This window comes from Molothrus aeneus, chromosome 8 (assembly GCF_037042795.1).
Source record: "Molothrus aeneus isolate 106 chromosome 8, BPBGC_Maene_1.0, whole genome shotgun sequence".
NCBI classification, from domain to species: domain Eukaryota; kingdom Metazoa; phylum Chordata; class Aves; order Passeriformes; family Icteridae; genus Molothrus; species Molothrus aeneus.
In genome coordinates, this window is record NC_089653.1 from 22,839,229 (window position 1) to 22,858,449 (window position 19,221).

Here is a 19,221-nt window from a genome sequence, read left to right on the forward strand (position 1 = left end):
TAAGAGCATGATCAGAAGGAAGTTGAGGAAAAAATCCCCCATGTTGCCACACAGCTAAATGTGGCACCTAACTCCCCAGTGCCTGATTTTTGACAGTAAGCAACTGTCAGGTTTGGAACTAACATGATGTTTCAGTGCTGAATAACCCTCTTCAAATATGGTTTGAAACACACAATCCCTGCTGTCCTGAATGGGGGCAAAAGAGGTGAAAATTCAGTTTCCTTACCATCCTCTCCTCTCTGACAAACCCCTCCACAGGGAGTCTGTCCTGACCATTCTCTCAATGAGCTTCTTCCACAGCATCCCATCCGACGTCACCCGGTACCACTCCTTGCACACCAGCTCAGCAGCACACAAAGATCTGGCATCCAGGTATGACAGAATGTTCTCAGCAATGTGATCCAATCCCCGAGCTGGAGGAGAACAACAACAAGAGGAAAACATTATTTGTTGGACAGACAACTCCCCCTGCTAGTACAAAGATACACTCTCCTTCCATCTCCTCTTCTGCATGCGGAGCTGGACAAAATGCACAGAAGAGCATTTGAGGCTAAGATCAGGAGTGAGCAGTGTTATCCAACTTCCTTTGGATATAGAACAACAAGTCATTAAAAATAATAAAGAATCCAAGAAGTCATTCCAATCTACTTCGATGGGTTTTAGCACTAGGGGGATATTCTATGGATGGCATTTCCAACTCAGCAACGCAGCCCCCAAAATCTCTCTATATTAGGACCATTTCTCATCTCACTGCTACAGCTGTTCTCATGTTGCAACGGCTCAAAAGCTGTTTTTGCTAAAGCAGTAGCTTTTAAATGTAATGAAGAAAAAAATATATATTCCCAATGTGTGCCCTGAAGGGTAGCGGTACCTTTAGACAGGGGGGAGGGAAGGATATGCAGATGCACAGGGACGTCAAGAGGGAAGGAGAGGCTGTGTATGGAGAAAGTGAAGCAGGTTTGCTAGTTTCATTTATTTTAGGAGGTGAAGGAAAAATACACACCAAAATAACATCATTTGCAAGTATTTCCCAGTGTGAATACCAGGACTAGCTTTACTTCAGTATGACTGGAATGAAATGTAAAGCAATTGCCTGGTTAGCACCAAGCAGCTCAACGAAATGTCTATGTAGGGAAGGTTATGCTATATTTCTCAACTGGATGGATGTAGTCAGTCAAAATGTGCCCTTACCAACTCAAATTTAATCACAATCAAAACTTCAGGAAAACAAGATGCCTTTTAAATGAGAAGTTGTGTAAATACAGCTTCTCTTGAAGGCTGTTTGGTTCACAAGTGAGACACACCACCAAGAGATTATCTCACTTCACAGGTTAAATTTCATACGCTTTGTGAAAGTTTAGACCACATCATCCCTCAGGCATAATGTTCAATCCAAGCAAAAATGAAGCATTGCAGATTGGTATTACATGCATCTTCCCTCTGGTTCACATTTGGGACAAAGTTAAATACATGTTTTCTTGCTTTTAAAACAACAGCCTCAAAGATCAGGCCCTGCTTGTGAGAGAGTAAGAAAAAGCAGTAAGTACATTTTTACAATCACATGTCTGGACTTCTGCAAACTGGGTGCAACCAGCTGACTTTGGTTAGAGTTCATGACACAAAAATGGCCCAACCTTTTTTCCCTTAATGAAAAGATCTCAAAAGTATCTCCCACTGCATGAAAATTAGACAATTCAGCATGCTCCTCCTGCTGCTTTCAAATATACTAAACTTAGAATACACTTTGGGTCAGATATTCTGCTCAGCATTTTATGCTTCAATCTTTATGTAGAAAAAGCATGTGAATGATTCCAGGCACAACCAGAGAGTGGAGAAAGAGGTCTGACATTTCTTATCTTTAGAGATGCAAAATTAGAAGTCAACCTGCAAAATAAAAGCATCATCAGCCTTTATTATGTATTTAATCTGAAGAGACATGTACAACCACTATTAAAAAACAAAAGTGTTTATAAATTTAGATTGACTTCACAGCAAATTGTGGAAAGAGGAAGATAATGGTTTAGTGAATGTCAACAGGAATTTGCAGGAATTCCACAACTGGCAGAGGTAGACATGGACATCCTGTTGCCCCATTCCTGAAGCTTTGTGTGGAAATGGCAGATTTCCCAGTCTGTGCTGCTTCCAGCAGGCTCACAGAGGTTTACAGACCCACCAGGAAACTTACAAATGCCTGCCTCCATAGAATCCTTACAGGTGGCTTTAAGTCAGCAGCATCACCAGATGAATTAATTTTATATATGGGGAACAACTGGTGGTTTTAGGAAGCAGGGCTACACTGCAACACATGGGCACAGTAATCTTCACCCATGTGCCCTTTCTATTTCATCAGGACTTGCAATTTACATCTTGGCTGCAATAAGGTGCTGTAACTACTGCCATGTCCTTAAGTCATCCTTTGCCATTGATACTAGACCCTTTGCAGCTTAAGAATACTAATGCTTTGGCCTCACCTCCTCACATTTATGATAAGTGGATGGGCAGAGCTATTCTGGCCTGGTTGCAAACTCAATGTTATTATTTTGTTTCTTAGGAACAGCACAACTCACTGAGGCATGTATCTAACAAAGCATTGCTTCCTTAAAAAGGGAAAACTCTGCTCACCGAAGATTTTGCTAAATGGATGTGAAACACGATTAGCCCTTCAACCCTCTGAACCAACAAGAATGTTTCAGCTATTTCACACATGAAATCCTTATCAAAATTACTTTCCTCATAAAAAATGTTAAATAGCTTGAAAATGCTAAGCAGAAGCCTTATTTTTTCAGAAACTGAACAAACTTTGTTAAGTACACAGCTAAGCTGTATTTTTCAAACAACCTTAATTCTGTTCAAAGCACTGGGAAAATAATCTGAGCCAACTTTATTAGTAACACATGCCCATGATCTGAAATTACCTTTAATTCTGGTCATTCCTTGGGACTGTGCTAGGAGGACAGAGATAAGATGCCTCATGATTTTGAAGTAGCTTTATTGTTTTATTCACTCAAGGGGGAGAGCAGGAGAGAGAATGAAGTAGTAAAAATGAAACCAAAATACTGAACACTTGAGAATTTCAGAAAGCGAAGAAATACTTTCAGAGTTTACGGGTTTTTTTTTCATTATATGACTTAATTTAGAATTTTGTGTTCATCACCTTTTCCTAGGCAGTTTCTTACTTTCTTCCCTCCCATTCCCTTCACTGGAACCTGCTTATACTCAGGACATCCTGCACAGAGTCTGCATCAGTGCAATTCCTTGCCTTTAATTTTCTCCCTCAGAGTGATATTCACTAGGACACTTGCACTTTGTAAATATGCAAATTGATGCACATACATTATTTGCATACACATTTCCCCCAACTATTAAAACACTCATATATTAACTGCTTGATTCCTATTTATTCTGCATTCTGATAGACTAAAATCAGCTGCTTCCTGGGCAACTGGGAATAGACCAGTAACGAATATGGTATGGCTAAGAAATTTGGAATGTCTCTATAAGTATTTATAGCACCTGCCCAAAATTCTCAGAAAAAGCCCTGTAGGAAGAAATTAACCAAGAGCAGTGAGATGTGGTGATTTCATGGGGTGCTTTCATGGGGTCCCATGGAGAAAGACCTGGAAAAATTGTGTAAGCACCTACATGTATATTTCCACTTTAATAGTGGGGAAAACAATGCAGTTTCCAAACACTTCCTATTTTTCTGCAACAGAGCAGCTCCACAAGTTATAATGCTGCTCTAAGTACAAGAAGATTATTGCCATTGGACTACTAAAAACTAACATAAAGCAGGTACTTAGCATAACTAAGATTTTTTTTTTAATGCTACAACAGCCATTTGATTACTGGGCACAATGAGCTTAAAATCCAATGAGTCTACCTATTTAACTTCCTAGCAAAACTCCTGCAGTGCCTTTATGCTTTATACAATTCACAGTTAAACATGCTTTTTTCCATCTTTTAAGGCTAGAATTTATATTTCATGTTGAGAACTCCCTTCTGAAGAATGATCAAGTGACTAGACTGATCAAATTGCCAAAAGTTCAGCACTTCTATAAAGGTATCCACAGAATAGGCTTTTAGCAAGAAAGACCTCTCTTCAACTGGCTGTTTAGAGACAACACCTGTACCACTTCTTGCTCAGGTCCCTCTCAAACTAAGGACCGAAGGTGTGGGAATGCTAATCCATTAAGTATCTAACTATTTATCTATCTACAGAGGTATGACCTAATGGTCTGAAAAAATATGACCTAAAGAGTCAGGAATTTATGTTTGGTTCTGAAACTCTATTGCTGTATATATCTGATCTCTCACCACCTTAGTTTTCCAATCTATAAGACAGGGGGGATATAAAACTGCATGTATACTACTTTATGTGTGCATTCTGTGAGATCTGCCCAATGCCACATCTGAGAATAGCTGGGATAATGTTTTCAATAGAAAGCACTACAAAGGTGCAAAAACCAGAACACTTCCATCTTTTGCTCCTATGCCCTCCATTTTCTATTAGCAATAAACACATAATCAAAGCAATGGCTTCAGGAAGTTATTTCAGTAGGAAAGAGAGACAAATATCTAAATAAGAAAAGGGAAAACCTCAGCTGAGCAACCAGAAAGAGTAGTAGTTTTAATTTAAAAAATTTCGTTATTCATGCATCATTGTGGGCATTAAGAGCACAACTACCTGCCCTGTGGCTTGGGATAACTACCCATGCAATACAGAGATTAGCTATCAGTTACTCCAAGACAAACCATGATGGTGTTAGATCATGCCTTGACATACAGAAGGAACACAAATTAAAATATTATGACATTTCATACTGGTATAGGGCTTTTTATTCAAAAGCTATTATCTGTTTGGCAAACTAACTCTACAAGAGACCTCTCCAGCAGGGTAGGGTGGAACAGAACAGTTTTTTGAAAGACAAGGAGCAAGCCCCCTCTGCCTGCAGAAGTACCTGGCAGTGCAGTGATGAAGTCCCGCTGTAACATGGGTTTGAGGTATGAGTTTATGTGTCCGTGCTGGTAGTGACACATCTGGGAGATGAGGTGCTCCACAAACTCCACCTGGTCAGACTCGGACCATTGCTCAAAGTACTTGACGCAGAGCTCCTTCTCCTTCTCATAGCTTGCAGACAGTTTTCTTTGCTTGGGCACAATCATACTGGAAGTGCCATTGGCAAGTTTTGTCTGTAAACAGGAAGGAGAGGAACAGCCCAAATAACACATATGAGAAGAAACACAAGCAGTTGTACAATTTCTTCTAGGGGGCAGACAACAGAAGGCAAAAAGAACTCTGACACATGAAAGCTGTGAGACCACAGATCCTGGCTGGTGCCATCAGCCCGAGCGCAGCCTGCAGGACAATGCACTGCCTCGTGCCAGAGCTGCACACAAAGGACTCTGGTCACATGGGAAACCTTCAGCAACACTTTAACATAAACACAACTTTATTTAACATGTAGACAGTAAAATGCATTTGGATTTCTAATGTACATATACCAGTTACTTCAATGCACCTACAGCAAATTGCATTTGTACTCTTTTTTTTTTTCTTCTGAAGAATGGATTGCTGCTAAAATTCATAGGGAATGCATGAAAGGGATGAAAAAAATTGAATTACACCTCGAGAGCAAAGCCAGCTAAAATAAACCCTGACATTTGGTAAATACTTCTTTCACAGAATAAAATATTTTCAACTTTCTGAGCACTGTTAATATCTTGTCAGAAGGAGTCAGCTCAAAGAAGAGTTTCAGGGACAAAGCAAAACATTGACATTTCAATTTACTACTTGATGGTTAGATATAAATTCTGCTTTCTAAATGATTTAACTGGAAGAAAAGTCTGCATTTTGCATTGCAAGGGTATCCTTTGTCAAAGTAAGATTAACCATTTGCTGGGAAATTATTTTTCTTATGCTGGTCAAATAGTTTCTATTTCCTGCTGAAAACATGTGATTTTCTGTTTTTCATTGCAACAGTTTCACACCAGACAGCATTATAATAACAGTCAATATCATTACATCATTTTTATTGTCAAAATACACACAGAGCTTCTTCATTAATTATCAAATAATTTAAAATAACTTACAGATCTAAGAACACATAAAATACTGAGGTAGGGATGCCTTATTTTTGTTCTATGATAATTCCAAGCATTGACCTTGTCAGGGGCCCTTATTAAATTTAAAGGAAAAAAATGAATCCTTAAATCTCTCTGCAAAGATTTCTAATGAACTAAAAGAAATGCAATGATTAATCGATTTTACAGGAAAAGGAAAAACAACAAAAAAGCCTCTTTTCAGCAAGTGCCAAAACAGCAGGCTATTTAGACACCACAAAATTTAGTCACCAGTAGTAGATTTGGAATGCAGAAGTTTCTCATTTCTCAGGAATAAATAACTCCTGAACTTCAATACCTCCCAATCCCAACAGGAATCCTGACTTTGGAACACCAAAATTTGAAAATCTGAAAATCTACTTAACTGATCACCATATAAATTTCATTTTCTTAGAGATAATGCACCTAAATACTCTTTTCAACATTTCTAGAGAGCTGGATCTTCCTTTGGTAGAAAAAGACAGTAAAGAGCTGTGATTTTTAACAAGCAGCTCTTTTCTATTTCTGGATTACAGTTTGACTTAAGCTTCTTTCAGAACACAGAGCATGGTGATCATATCATGAGTGCTCCATTCTGCAGCTCAATGTTTTCAGGTTTATCCCCACTCCTCCCTGCAAATGTGTGGGTGTGGCTGTGTGTGGCTATGTCCAGCAAGATCATGCAAGACAAGGACAGCGAGTTACGATTTCATTCAATCCTCACGTGGACAGCATACTGCAAACAAGTCATAGAGCCACTACTGGGCAGCAGGAAAGAAAAACTCTCTCTTGGGCCAAGAGAAATCACTAAAGGGACTGTAGGCATCAAGTCTTGTGTGTGAAAGACTGGAGTTTTTCTAGCAAAGTCCACAGTAGTTAAGGGCCTGGCAAAAGATGATTACCAGTGGAGTTGACTGAACACCTGTGTTAAGAGATGCTGGTAATTTTTGCTGCAGTTAAACTGCCTGCAATACAGGCATCCCAGTAAAAATACTGGGTTAAGACAGTGGGGAGATATTGTAACCCACAAGTTTGATCTCATTTAATTTTTCATTTTGTTTGCTGTGCATCTTACAAAAACAGGTTGTCTCTACAAAGCATTTATTAAAAACCTATGCAAGTGTCTTTTAATTTGAGGGACTCTGAAGTCTGCCTAACATGCTGAGCCTGAGTGGAGCATACAGCTCATGTGCAAAGCCAATGAAGGGGCAGCTCCTTTCACAGGGTGGCACCACGTTCTGGCCTTTCCTTGCCTTCTGAACACCATTCTCCCAGCAGCTTTCAACTCCCAATTACATCTAAAACATTGGTTTGTGGTATCAAACAGAAGCTGCAACATCTGCAAATACAAGTCATGGCTTATGTGTGTGCAAATAGATGGCTTAGATGGGACAAAACAATTCATTCTGCCTGAACACAGGCTTCTTGGATAGGAATAATGAGTAAATTAAAGAATCCATTGACCAGTACTTTTAACAGCTCTGGAAGTGAAACTCCAGATTTATAAAGTGGTTCTGCTAAGAAAAGCACGTTACAGTGTTTATGTCCAAATTAGTGGACATGAGAACACCATATTTTTTAGGTTCATACTTCAGCTGCATTCTTATAATGTCACTTGAGACCTGGTCTGCACCCTTGCCTGCTCTGGTTTCACACCAAAAGCAGTGAGCATAAGCCGAGAGTGTGCCCACAAAGGTCTATGGTTTGTGCCAGCAGGGGACCAAGAGGACAGGACGTGCCATGAACACACCAGCTCTGCAGAGTAGAGACAGATAAACTGATAGGGCTCTCAAATCACTCAAACTGTAGTTTAGAACAAAAGTTCCAGAATTTTAATTTAAAGATTCCTGAAAATCCACTGGTAGTTCAGTGAAAAAGGCCTATTACAAAATAAAGCATCAACAAAACAACATCATCAAGCATCTGTATTATTGAATCATCTACAGTCTCCTCCCTCTCTTGATACAATAATCAGGCCTCACCTGATAAAGAAAAACCTGTTCCATTTGCCATCCACACTCCTAGGGTAAATATCCATCCAAATGCACTGTTCACAATCACATTTTCTATAAACTTCACTTCCAAAAATGGCAAAGAAGAATAAGCACTGGTAGCTCATCATCTGGGAGGCAATTTGGGTATAACAGAGCAAACTACTAAGTTGGAACAGATGAAGCTTTCCCAACTCCCTTTTCACAAAGGCCTGTGTGTGAGGGCTGAGAGGTGCCCCAGCTGGCTCTGGGCACCACGACTCATCTGCAGGAATGGCAGAGGTGTCCTCTGACAATGCTGAGCTGAGCTCATAAGCCAGGAAACCCAGGGGACTGAGTGCCTCAGGTTGGTACTAGCTCAGGGATCCATGTACTATGCTCCAGTGCAGCCCGTAATTACAAGACCATTTCTCCAAATGGCTACATTTAACACAAAGCACATTTGTATGCCCAGTGAAGTAGAAGAGGACTAATATATGAAAGGACTTTAATCTAAATAATGGCTTGCAACTGTAGGAAGGTGCAATATTTCAACACAGATAAATAAAGACTGGATAAATCTCCTGCTTTGCATATAAAACAAACCAGCTATGGTAAACCACAGCTGTAACCCATATATGATAACCAAGGTTACTTTTGGTTTTGTTCAGTACAGGGGACCAAGGAGCCTCCTAAAGCACAGAAAAACCCAAAACCAAGCAACTTCCCTGACTGTAGTACAACAATATGTTTACCCACCAATGTGAGTGGTCACAACTTTTATACACTTTTAAAAAAAATTATATCTGCTAGTCATTGCAGAGGACTTTGTTCAGGCACCTTTCATTGGGTAGATGAATTCAGGTTTTGTGTTACTCAATGCAAGAAGATATCTCTTCAAGTCAAAGAGAAACTGCCTCCTAGAATAATAAGAATGGCTTAAATGATCCCAGCAAGGTTTGGCACCTTCTGAACCTTCAAGACATCTTCACACTGAAGCTCTGAAAATACTGAGAGAGCTTAGACCACCAGTGCAAATTTCAGTTTCTCCCTAGATAAAAGGAAAGGTCTTCTCTTCCACAGTCCAGTACCAACAGGTCATACTGGGTTTCCTCCCTCCTTCCTGGACTCACTGGGACTACAGGCTCTGACACAGACAAATGTCCTTTACTGCTTTTCTGCAACTGCAGCATTTCACCTCCAATTGCTTGCACCGTCCGTTGTGGCTAAGTCACTGATCTAGACAGAGCCACCTTAACAGGAATTTTGGATGGGTCTTAGTGAAGGGGAGGAAAAAAGAGGACATAATGTTTAATTATAAGAAATGATTGAAATAGGCACAGACATACCCCGGGTGCCTCTGCACTGCAGCAAGCTCTAAACTTGTTATCGTTAATGGTTTAAATTTCACTGTGCTAATCATTTCAGGACACAAGCCTTTCTTGATAATCTAATGAATTATTCCAACATCCTTCAGCAAAAAAAATCCTCCATGACAGCACTAATTACAAGACGTTTTCCCAGTGCTTATGTAAAATATGACAGAGCAGCAGCTTAGGGAATTGCAGAAAACTGCTTCTAATTTCCACTGAGAAACTGACAAACACCTCTCTTTCATCTCTCCCAGCTCTCAAGTAAGATTTAACTTTCTCATTTAGTTAATTACCGAGTGAGGATCATCATTTTCCCGGATCGGAGCGGCACAGAGCCTTTATCGTGTTAACTTGTGAACTTGATCGATGGCTGCTGCTAAAACTTAATAACTTCACCCCCTGGCAAATTGTAAGATAAATATAATAGGAGAAACTCTGACAGTAAAAACCTGCCAGAAATGAGCGCTGTGTTTATGTTTCTTTGCAGGCAGCAAAAAAACAACCGACAGCTTATTACTGGGTGCGTGTTACTTATATTTAAAAGACTCCAGGCAGTTAACTTTCTGCGTACTGTTCAAACTTTACTCACAAGATAAAAGACACTGGGGGAAAAAACCCAAGCAATGGAATGACAAAGAAAGGAACCACAGAGGTGTATGTCCAGGGGCCAAGGAAGGTGGGGAAAGACAGGAACTTCACAATGGAAGCAAAAGCCATGCTTGCCTCTATATCCTGAATATTCTTCAAGATTGACCGCATTAAAAATGCACACAACTGTGAATCCAAACATGAAACTATTTTCACCAGCAGCAAAAGCTCAGGAATTCTGGATCAAGTTAGAAGCATGTGGGAAAAGCAGAGGGATTAAAAAGTACCAGCATGGCCATTGGATAAATTGGTTTGATGCCTGAAAAGGTGCCAGAGAACCTCAGCCCAGCTGACTTTCCCAAAGTTACTTGTGTGGCCATGGAATTGCTTGCTACTGCCCTTGATGAAGTAGCACTCAATGCCACACAATGCAACCACAGCAATGTAACAAAAATGGTGAAACGAGCTGAGGTATGCCAGCCCTCCATGCTAAAGGCAGAGATAGTTATTTGAGAATGCAGTTCAAAGGGTGTTTTTTGCATGGCCTAAAGGCAGTAACACCATAATTAAGAGGATACAGGTTCAGTTTCCATGGCTGGCTTCTTCTTTTTTTTTAGGCTTGCAATGACCAAATGCTGCAGAACGGATTCCCAGACTGTCAAGGTGAAGCAAAAAGGAAAGCAGTTCCTTTGCAGCTCCTCACTGGCAGCTCCCTCTAAAAGAACTCCTTTGCTTTGAGAATTGGGAGGCGGTGAGGGGATTGTCTCACCATAAAAAACACGATCTCATGAGCCATAGCACCTGAGAGACATGAGTAGGGCAGCCAGCTCCTCATTTTTCTCCTTTGCAGGATGAACCTGCTTTTCCAGTGTTTGAGTTGACAGCAAGGCTACAATGCTAGGTCATTAAACAACTCACTCCATTTACTTTTATTTTAAAAGCTCAGTTTAGAATCTACCCATTTCTGCCTGCCTCCATCTCACATAACAGCCTCTGTGAGGTTAACCATGGGTTTAGCTCATATATGGACTTACTCGCTCAGTAGTGAATTACTTTCCACGCTGCAAAGCTCACTGAAACATTCTGAAAAACGAACATAACCCAGAAGTAGATGATCATCAATCACATCTGAGAGTCAAAAAGAAAGCACCATGAAAGAAACCACAGCATCTCTACTGTTTATTTTCAAGAGAAAATTCAAAACACACATACTGAAATTAACAGCACCCTAGGAACTAGCAATTTTGCTTCTCTGGAGCTTTAGGCTGCTTGTCCACATCTGGTTTCTAATCACACTGCAGAAAAGCTTTGTAAGAAAGGATACATCTAGATGAAAGATCACTGGAATTACGCTGGACACAGCAGCCCAACCTGCTGCACTTTCTGAAATCCTGGGAGGGCAATAGTTTTCAGAAGTACCATCTAAGTACCTATGATATGGTGTCAGCCTGGAGGGCACCTGGCTAAGGATATTACCTCAGATACAGAAGAGAGGAAAAAGGCTGATTTTGTTCAAGGCCAGGAAAAGCGGCAGGCACCAGAGAAGGAACGTGGGGAGTCTCTCTTGGGACTGGGGAGATAGGACTGAGCCATGGGCACTTGCACATAGGCTATACAAAGAGCAGCAATAATACCTTGCTGGACAAGATGCTCCCCTCCCACACTGCTACACAGTAAACAGCAACAGGGAGGAGATTAAAAAACTATTCTTTTAAGCTAATACTTAATGTTTCAGACAGGCTAATAAAGTTTAATTGTCTGGAATCTCATAGCTCTTACTGTAAACTTTCCTTCGATATAGGTCTCCCACCTAGATTTTAAGTGTTGACAAAAACCTCCAAAATAAAATTTCTCTGATGCCAGCAATGGATGTGAATTGGGAGTCCCTCTCCTCCTCCTCATCTCCAAGTTGTCTTTGCAAATAACAAGTACTGATGAGAAATCTGCTTGCATCAGCACAGCACTGGCATATGTTACTTTCCCAAACTATGATCCCTGACCAAATGCCTATCTAGACATATGGGGGGGAGGGCAGGCACCATCACTCTTAAAGGGCTAGATTTCAGAGCACACTTTTTACTAGCTGTAAAATGATCATATACTAATTTCAAAGCAGGTACTCCAGCAACAAATCTCTTCCAGGGGAAACCACCAAAGGAAATACTTTCTTCCTTGGCATGGCTACCAGAACCACAGTTGAATTGCTGGGACCATTACATGTTATTACTGTTAATGGAGGGAAGGAATATTTACATTATGACTTGGAGAACCAGTCTACTGAAGTCATCAGGTAATGGCCAGTAGCAGCAAAGCGCTCATTTATGTCAGGGAGAGACATAAGTAAACAATGCTCTAAGCAGCAGTTTTACAGTTTTCTGGAACAGTTGCTCCTGGTTTTAAAACACTCAAGCATGATCTACTGCCTGAGTGAAGTCACTCTTAATGGGTGTTACTGTTGATTTCCCCCTTACTTCATGTGCTCCCCTAATAGAGAGAAAGGCAGTCAGGAACAGGTAGATGGACTCAAGTGATCCAAAACATGGCTTAAGTAACAGAGAAGACTGATACCACTGTGAACAACACAACGGGAGAGAGAATGATTGTAAAAACCTGCTCTCAGTAACACTACTGAGATTTTCCAACTACTTGGTTCTGCCTATGTAAAACTTTTAGCACCAGGAAACACAAGTCCTCCAAGATGGCTTACTCAGTAGTATTTTCCATGAGTTTTTCCTTTGAGATGCACTTTGTTACCAACAACAAAGAGGGCATAAGCACACCAAACTACTTGGCCAAGGCAGTGTGAGAGATTCAGAGCTGAAGTCAGGAATATACATGCTGGGTATCATATAATATTTCCCAGCTACAGGAGTATACCTATTTCCAGGCATACTGGAGAGATGTAAAAAACAAAAACCCAGCAGCATTCTGAAGAAGCACAAGATTCATGTATGTGCTCTGCTCCCATTGCAAATGTACTCCTTGGATCTGCTGGAGGAGTTGGCTACATGAGCACTCCCTAACCTATTTCAGTCAAAATAAGCTTGTTAGCAGAGACCTGCTATTTAAACTGTCTACACTAAAACACCTCATCTTAACTGAGAGCAGGTTTGCAGTTTTGCTGACAGATCCTGGAGGGCAGTAACTTGCAGCAGCCAGGCAAAGGCTGCATGGTATTCTTTTCCACCACTACAGCCAGATCTAGAAGAGGACATCTCAGCAACTCACACTGGCTGATACCAATGCTACTGCTGTTAGCAGCTACCACAGAGGCAGCTCTAAGAGGACAAATCCATTAAATATTCTTGTACAGTGCAAGTTGGTCAGTGGTCTGCAGCCAAAATCTTGAGATTTTGCCTTGTAGCCTCCTATAACCCTCTCTCACTAATGAGCATTGTCTTCTCCAGATAAGCTGTTCTGCTAAACTTTCAGTCAAACGTTATCTTCCTGGCAAACCAGGGTGATTCCCATGGAGGACCCCTGGGATTGCTAAGGAAGATGGATGTGTTTCACCCAGAGAAGTCTGGGGGTTATCCACCAGCCTTCCACTACCTAAAGGGAGGTTCAGAGCAAAGAGAATCTTTCCAGAAGTGTGTTAAAACAGGAAGAGGGGCAACAGCAGCAGACAAGCAAAGCTCTGGACATTAAAAAGAAGATATTCAAAATATGAATGGACAAAGTTCCAAGCAAAATGGACTGGTTGTGAAGTAATCCTCCTCTGAACAGGCAGCTGAACTGCAGACCTCCAGAGGTCCATCCTACCTTGAAGTTTTCTTTGACTTTATATCTTAAGATTGTGTTGGTCCATTCTTTCATTGGTAGCTGGCAAAAGATTAATGACCTGAGGAACAGACTCCAAAAATCCAAGCTACAGACAATGAATTCTGTATCTTCAGAAATTGCATTGTGTTAGGCCAATTGCTGCTGATATGTGAAAGCACATGACAGAAGAAAGGCAGAAACCAGTACCCTCTGCTATAGCAAAGTACCAGGTCTAACCATAACAGCACTTCAGAAAGGCATATGCAGCTCCACAGCTGAGCAGACTTTATCCCTATCAGCTGACACTCAAATTGCATAACTCAGAAGCGGAAGTCACAGACTGTTCCACTAGGGATCCCTTCTTGGCTGAGTGTTTAGCTGCCAATAATCTTTAAAAAAAATACCTCAAACTACAGGAGGGAGGAAGCTTTCCATTACTCTTCTCCCTACAGTAGACTCAATCAAAAGTGGCCAGGTTTGAATGTAGCATATAAACAATATAAATCCCCCAGTAAACTGTGGCAAAACAGGTCTGCTAGCTTCACTTGGTCCTTCAACATACTGTATTTTCCACATAATGTTCCTCCACTCAAAGCCATGGTTCTGCTATTCCTTTTAGTGAGTTTGTTAATAAACAATGAAAATAGCATCAATTCACCTGTATTTTCCTTTCTACAAATAAACCCCAAGTTTTCTCTTCTTTTTTTCATCCCATTCTGAGAGTTACTTTCGTGTCATATCAAGAATGTTACCAGTGTGGAGTATATGATGTGAGAAATCTCTCCCATCCTCATACACTGATGCATCCCATTTCTAAATTTATCTAACAACCACCACCACTTTCTATAACTTCTAGTATAATAATTGGCTAAACATCTAAGAACCTATTACATGCTGAGTAAAGTAACTTCTGCTTCCAACAGTTTGAAATGTATTCTCCTTTAAATACCATTAGGTCTTCTATGGTGAGAATTTTTTTCTCCTTTGTGAAAGGAAAAGACCATTAGACTTTAGCACTCTCTCTTTGCTAAACATCTCAGTGATACCTCTCACTTGTTTTCTGTATTTTCAGGTAGCTCACAATAGCTGTATTAAATAGTGCACTCACAAACACACTATTTGCATCTTCTCATCTAGGAAGAGCAATCTGGGCTCATGACTTGAAAAACCATATGCAACTTCCTTCTACAAAATAAAATTAAAATGTCAAAAAAAGTCAACGTTTCCCACCAGAGCCCAAACTCTGAGATGCACCATTGACAGCCTGTTCCTCGATCGAGGGGTTAGAGCTCCCTCTAGCACTCTCCACACAGAAGAGCCATAGATGCTGAGCTGCGACTATCTGATCTCACTCAAAGCAGTCTTGGGTAGTGTTGTTTGTAATTTTTACTTGATTTACTTTTTTGTCACATGCATAATTAAGAACACATCCACTAGTTTATCTGAAATTCAAGAGAAACAAGTGTCATTAGAAATTCCCTCTACAACTGATTAAAAATATTCAGATTGCTATAATTAACTGATCTCTATTTTAAAATGCAATTTAGGACAAGCTGAAGGATTATCATGTCAGCTGTGTGTACAATGTGAGATGCAGCAAGAAACTAAATGAAAAAGTTGTTGAAAATTTTCAATTTTCATGGCATCAAAAAGTCCTGCTACCTCACCTCCTTTTGGCTGACGAACATCCCAATGCAGCTGACTGCAGTTGTGAATAATGCGTTTCTATTTCACATTAAATATTGAATAATGCCGCTTAAGTAAAGCTAAAAAGGTGCAACAATTCTGAGCTCTGCACAATGCAGAAGACAGAGAAACATCTCACGACAGAAAGAGTGTCAGGCCTTTTCAATCATAGGTTATTACTTATTAATTCTTGATAAACTGAAAGCTGGCAGAGCGAATGTAAAAATGAGAAAGGGAAATGGGAGCCAAGTCTTTTGAGTTTTATTCCTAACTCTCCTGCTCCCTTCCTGTCCTGCCATAGGCAAGCCATTCCATTTCACAAGCCTATCAGTTAAATAGACGTGTCCCAACACACTTCACACAAAGACAAAGCACTGCTTAATGCTGGGAACGAAGCCCCAGCACCAAAGGTGCTCGTTGAGAGCAATGTCACAAAGTGACACCACACCATACAAGTGTAAACTTCCTCTCAAGTGTCAGCAAACAAATCTGTCATGTGAAAGCTAAACAAAACAGACTCGTTAGTAAAGGCATGGTCTCACATCACCAGTTAGAAAAAATGCAGCAGTACTAATTGTTTCCACAGCCTTCCAAGGCAGAACCAAAAGGCGAGTGTTATGAAAAATTTCACGTTGAGTTTTCTCAAACTGAAACACCCAGCTACCACTCCAAAATCAATACAGACATGGCAACAACTCACATCCCGAAGGTAAGTGCCCTAGGGAGGATATGCTTTACGTAAGTTTCTTTAGTCATCTTAGCAATTCTGACACGTAACCACTGAGGGACTTCAGAACATTGCCTGGGTTTAGAAGTTTGTGATTTTAATATTTGTATGTGACAGAGATGAGGAAATACAGTAGGATGTGCTAGGCTATCCACAGCTACGTTTTTATGTCTCTGACAAGTCCAACAAGAAAGACTAGAAGTAACTAGACCCAAGTAGATGACAGAAGCACCTGACCAAAACTTCCCAACATTGCCTGCCGATGTCCCTCAGTCCCATCTGTCAGCTGTCCTTGCCATTTTGGGCCCGAACTCTGTACACAGTCCTGCTGCTGCACCCAAATCCTGACACACAGACCTTCCTTCTGCAGTACAGATGGCATCCAAGGCCATTCCTTTTATCCCCTTAAGAGGACTTGGAGAAAAGCACTGGCAACAACTTCTCTCTCCCCACACCTCCTGCATATGGCAGGGAAGGATTATAGTGTGACATCTGACCTGTCCAGCAGCAGTGAAAGGACATCTCAAGTGAAAGCAAGATCTCTGCAGTTGCAGATCTGTTGGTTGGACTGGTGACCTTCAGCTGGGTGTCTTTTGGGCTGACACCACAACCCATCTGTTTTCCCCCCACCTCCACAGAGCTGTGGTTTAGGTCTGAATGAGACAGGTAAAAGGTGGTGCTGACCACGCAGCAGGAAGGCAGCAGCAGCAGTTCCCCCCACATACATGACCAAGCACTGAAACTTTTGAGATCTGTGATCACTTCTGTATATTAGCAGCAATATACTTCCCTTCCTTTTAGGAAAACAGCTTGCAGCTGGCTTTCTGTCTTTGTTACTTCAAGACTACATAACTTGATGTGGTCCTTGGTGCTATCTTAGGAGATAAAGGCAGGCAGCAGCTAGGGCAATATGTAGCCCTTCTTATGCAAAGCAGGTGCTGGCTTCATTTCTCTGTGCAGTCTGAGACCTCAGATAGTAGGCAGATGTTCTGAAGATGCAAAACCCAGGAGAAGCAGGTTCCTGGCAGTGGAGCTTACTTGGGAGTAATGAATTCAATATTGACTATTCTGCAGTGAGCAGAAGATTGGATCTCCTGAGGTCTTTTCCAACCTGTATTTCTAACTCTCTGTATTTCTAATCTCACTATCAAAGTTCATATACACTTAACAGGCTTTTAGATAGTGACAATTGTTGGGTGTTGACGTATTTAATTTATCATAAGCAAAATCTGGAACTCTCTTAAAAAGATGCTGTATAGACAATTATTTTTTAATAAGACTTTCCAACTCTAGGGTTCACAAGCCTTTGCTGTTCATTTTTTCGCCACTAAAGACCAAGTTCTTCAAGAATACTGCAGATATACCTGCCCTCTGGCTTTACAAGCTGAGAGCAAGCAGTATTCATCTGTTCAGACATCCAATACTGACTTTCAATTACATCTGTCCAACTATTAAAAAAATTTCAAAAACTATCGATTTTTTTATGATGCTTGTGTTCTCTAGGAACTTCAGCTGATACTCTCCACAAATTATTAAATTCCAAACAGGTCTTCACTTATGACCTGAGCCAATTTCAAAACTCAGGTTTTACAATTAATTAACTGCCTGTGAAGTCTAATCATCTGCAGTCTTCTAAATTGAACCTTGCAATACTCCCATTACAACGCACCTCAGAACTATTTGGGATTACAAATTATGATCCAGAATAAGGCTGACAGATCTAAATCAACATGGCAGGAGAACAACCTGATTCAGCTCTGTAGTTTATACAATTTTGTAAAATACAGTGACTTGAAAGAAAACAACAAATGCACATAATTGGCATTAATTAAGAACATTTTTATTACCTACAATCAAAGACCTATAAGGAAGGTTTACTTGTCAGAGAGGGAGCTTTCTTTGCTGAGAAATTACAAGTCTTAGTTAATTAACCATCTAATTTTTTGTAGTATAGTTGTTAAGTGGTTTTCACTTTTATTTTCTTCTAAATGAATGTTAGTCTAAACAAAAGCAGTTGTTTAAAGTGAGAGAAGTGAGGTCAGAAAAAACAATGCTGAAATATTTTAGTCTTGTTTTAACTGAATTCTCAGTTCATCGTCACTGTTACAAAGGTTTCATTGTGTGTTGAGAAGCAACAGGAGTTTTTCAGACTTTAATATTATGAGAAGACAGTTGAATCTGAACCTGTGCACACATATTTAGGATAGACCTATTGTATTTCAAAAATTCAGGGCATCATGAAGGCAACTTTGCCTGCTGGGCACAGGCAAACAGCCTCGTCACGTGAGTTGAGCAGCTAAGGACTGCTTGCCTGTCAAGATTCATTATTATGGTAAAATTTTAAAGATTGCAGCCACTTAGAATACTATTTTCAGGACTAGTAGTGAGCACAACTACTTTGCTGCGTATTTTTAGTTTTCCTCAACAGTAAGGCTCAGCAATGCATACAGTGACTACTGCTGTCTCCCTCCAAGCTGCAGCCTCAACGAAGCCATCGGTTACAAGCAACAAGGGACTGCCTGCCTTGCTGAAGTTATCTTAGGTATGAGCTTCCACAGGCAGACTAATTCAAATCTATTTTTGTAAATTACAGATTGTGTTAAATATACATGAAGGAAAATATGGAACAGTTGCTTTTACTGCACAACATGAGTTATTTCCCATTACAAGTTCCCTCCGAGAAAACGATAAATTTTAAAATCTGCCAATTAGTGGCAGTGACTACGGATGATTCTGTATTCCAGTCAAGCAGTAGTATTTGCTGAGTACTGCACAGGGTAAAACAATATTCCAGGAAAATCAAGGGACCATGATACCTGACAATAACAAGTTGAATGATGCAGTGATTAGTCCAAGCTCACTCTTCCTTTTAGAAGGATGCAGGCTGTATCACTGCATCAGCCAGAAGGATTAAATCTTTACATGTATGTAAGACTGTCAATACCTGAAGTATGGTTCAGGGCAATAATTTGACAACTTTTGTCTAAGAGACAGTGATCAGAAAAGTAAACATAAA

The 19,221-nt window shown here is 40.4% G+C and overlaps 1 protein-coding gene across 3 annotated transcripts in view; it reads right to left on the bottom strand.

The window, feature by feature from the left end:
- Positions 1–19,221, bottom strand: part of BTRC (beta-transducin repeat containing E3 ubiquitin protein ligase) — a 115,664-nt gene that overhangs the window by 18,752 nt on the left and 77,691 nt on the right. For all 3 annotated transcript variants that reach the window (XM_066554403.1, XM_066554402.1, XM_066554400.1), the window contains 2 exons: positions 4,959–5,190; positions 227–413 (listed from right to left, as the gene is read on the bottom strand). In XM_066554403.1, coding sequence (XP_066410500.1) covers positions 227–413; positions 4,959–5,190 — 419 coding nt within the window. The remainder of the gene's footprint in view (positions 1–226; positions 414–4,958; positions 5,191–19,221) is intronic.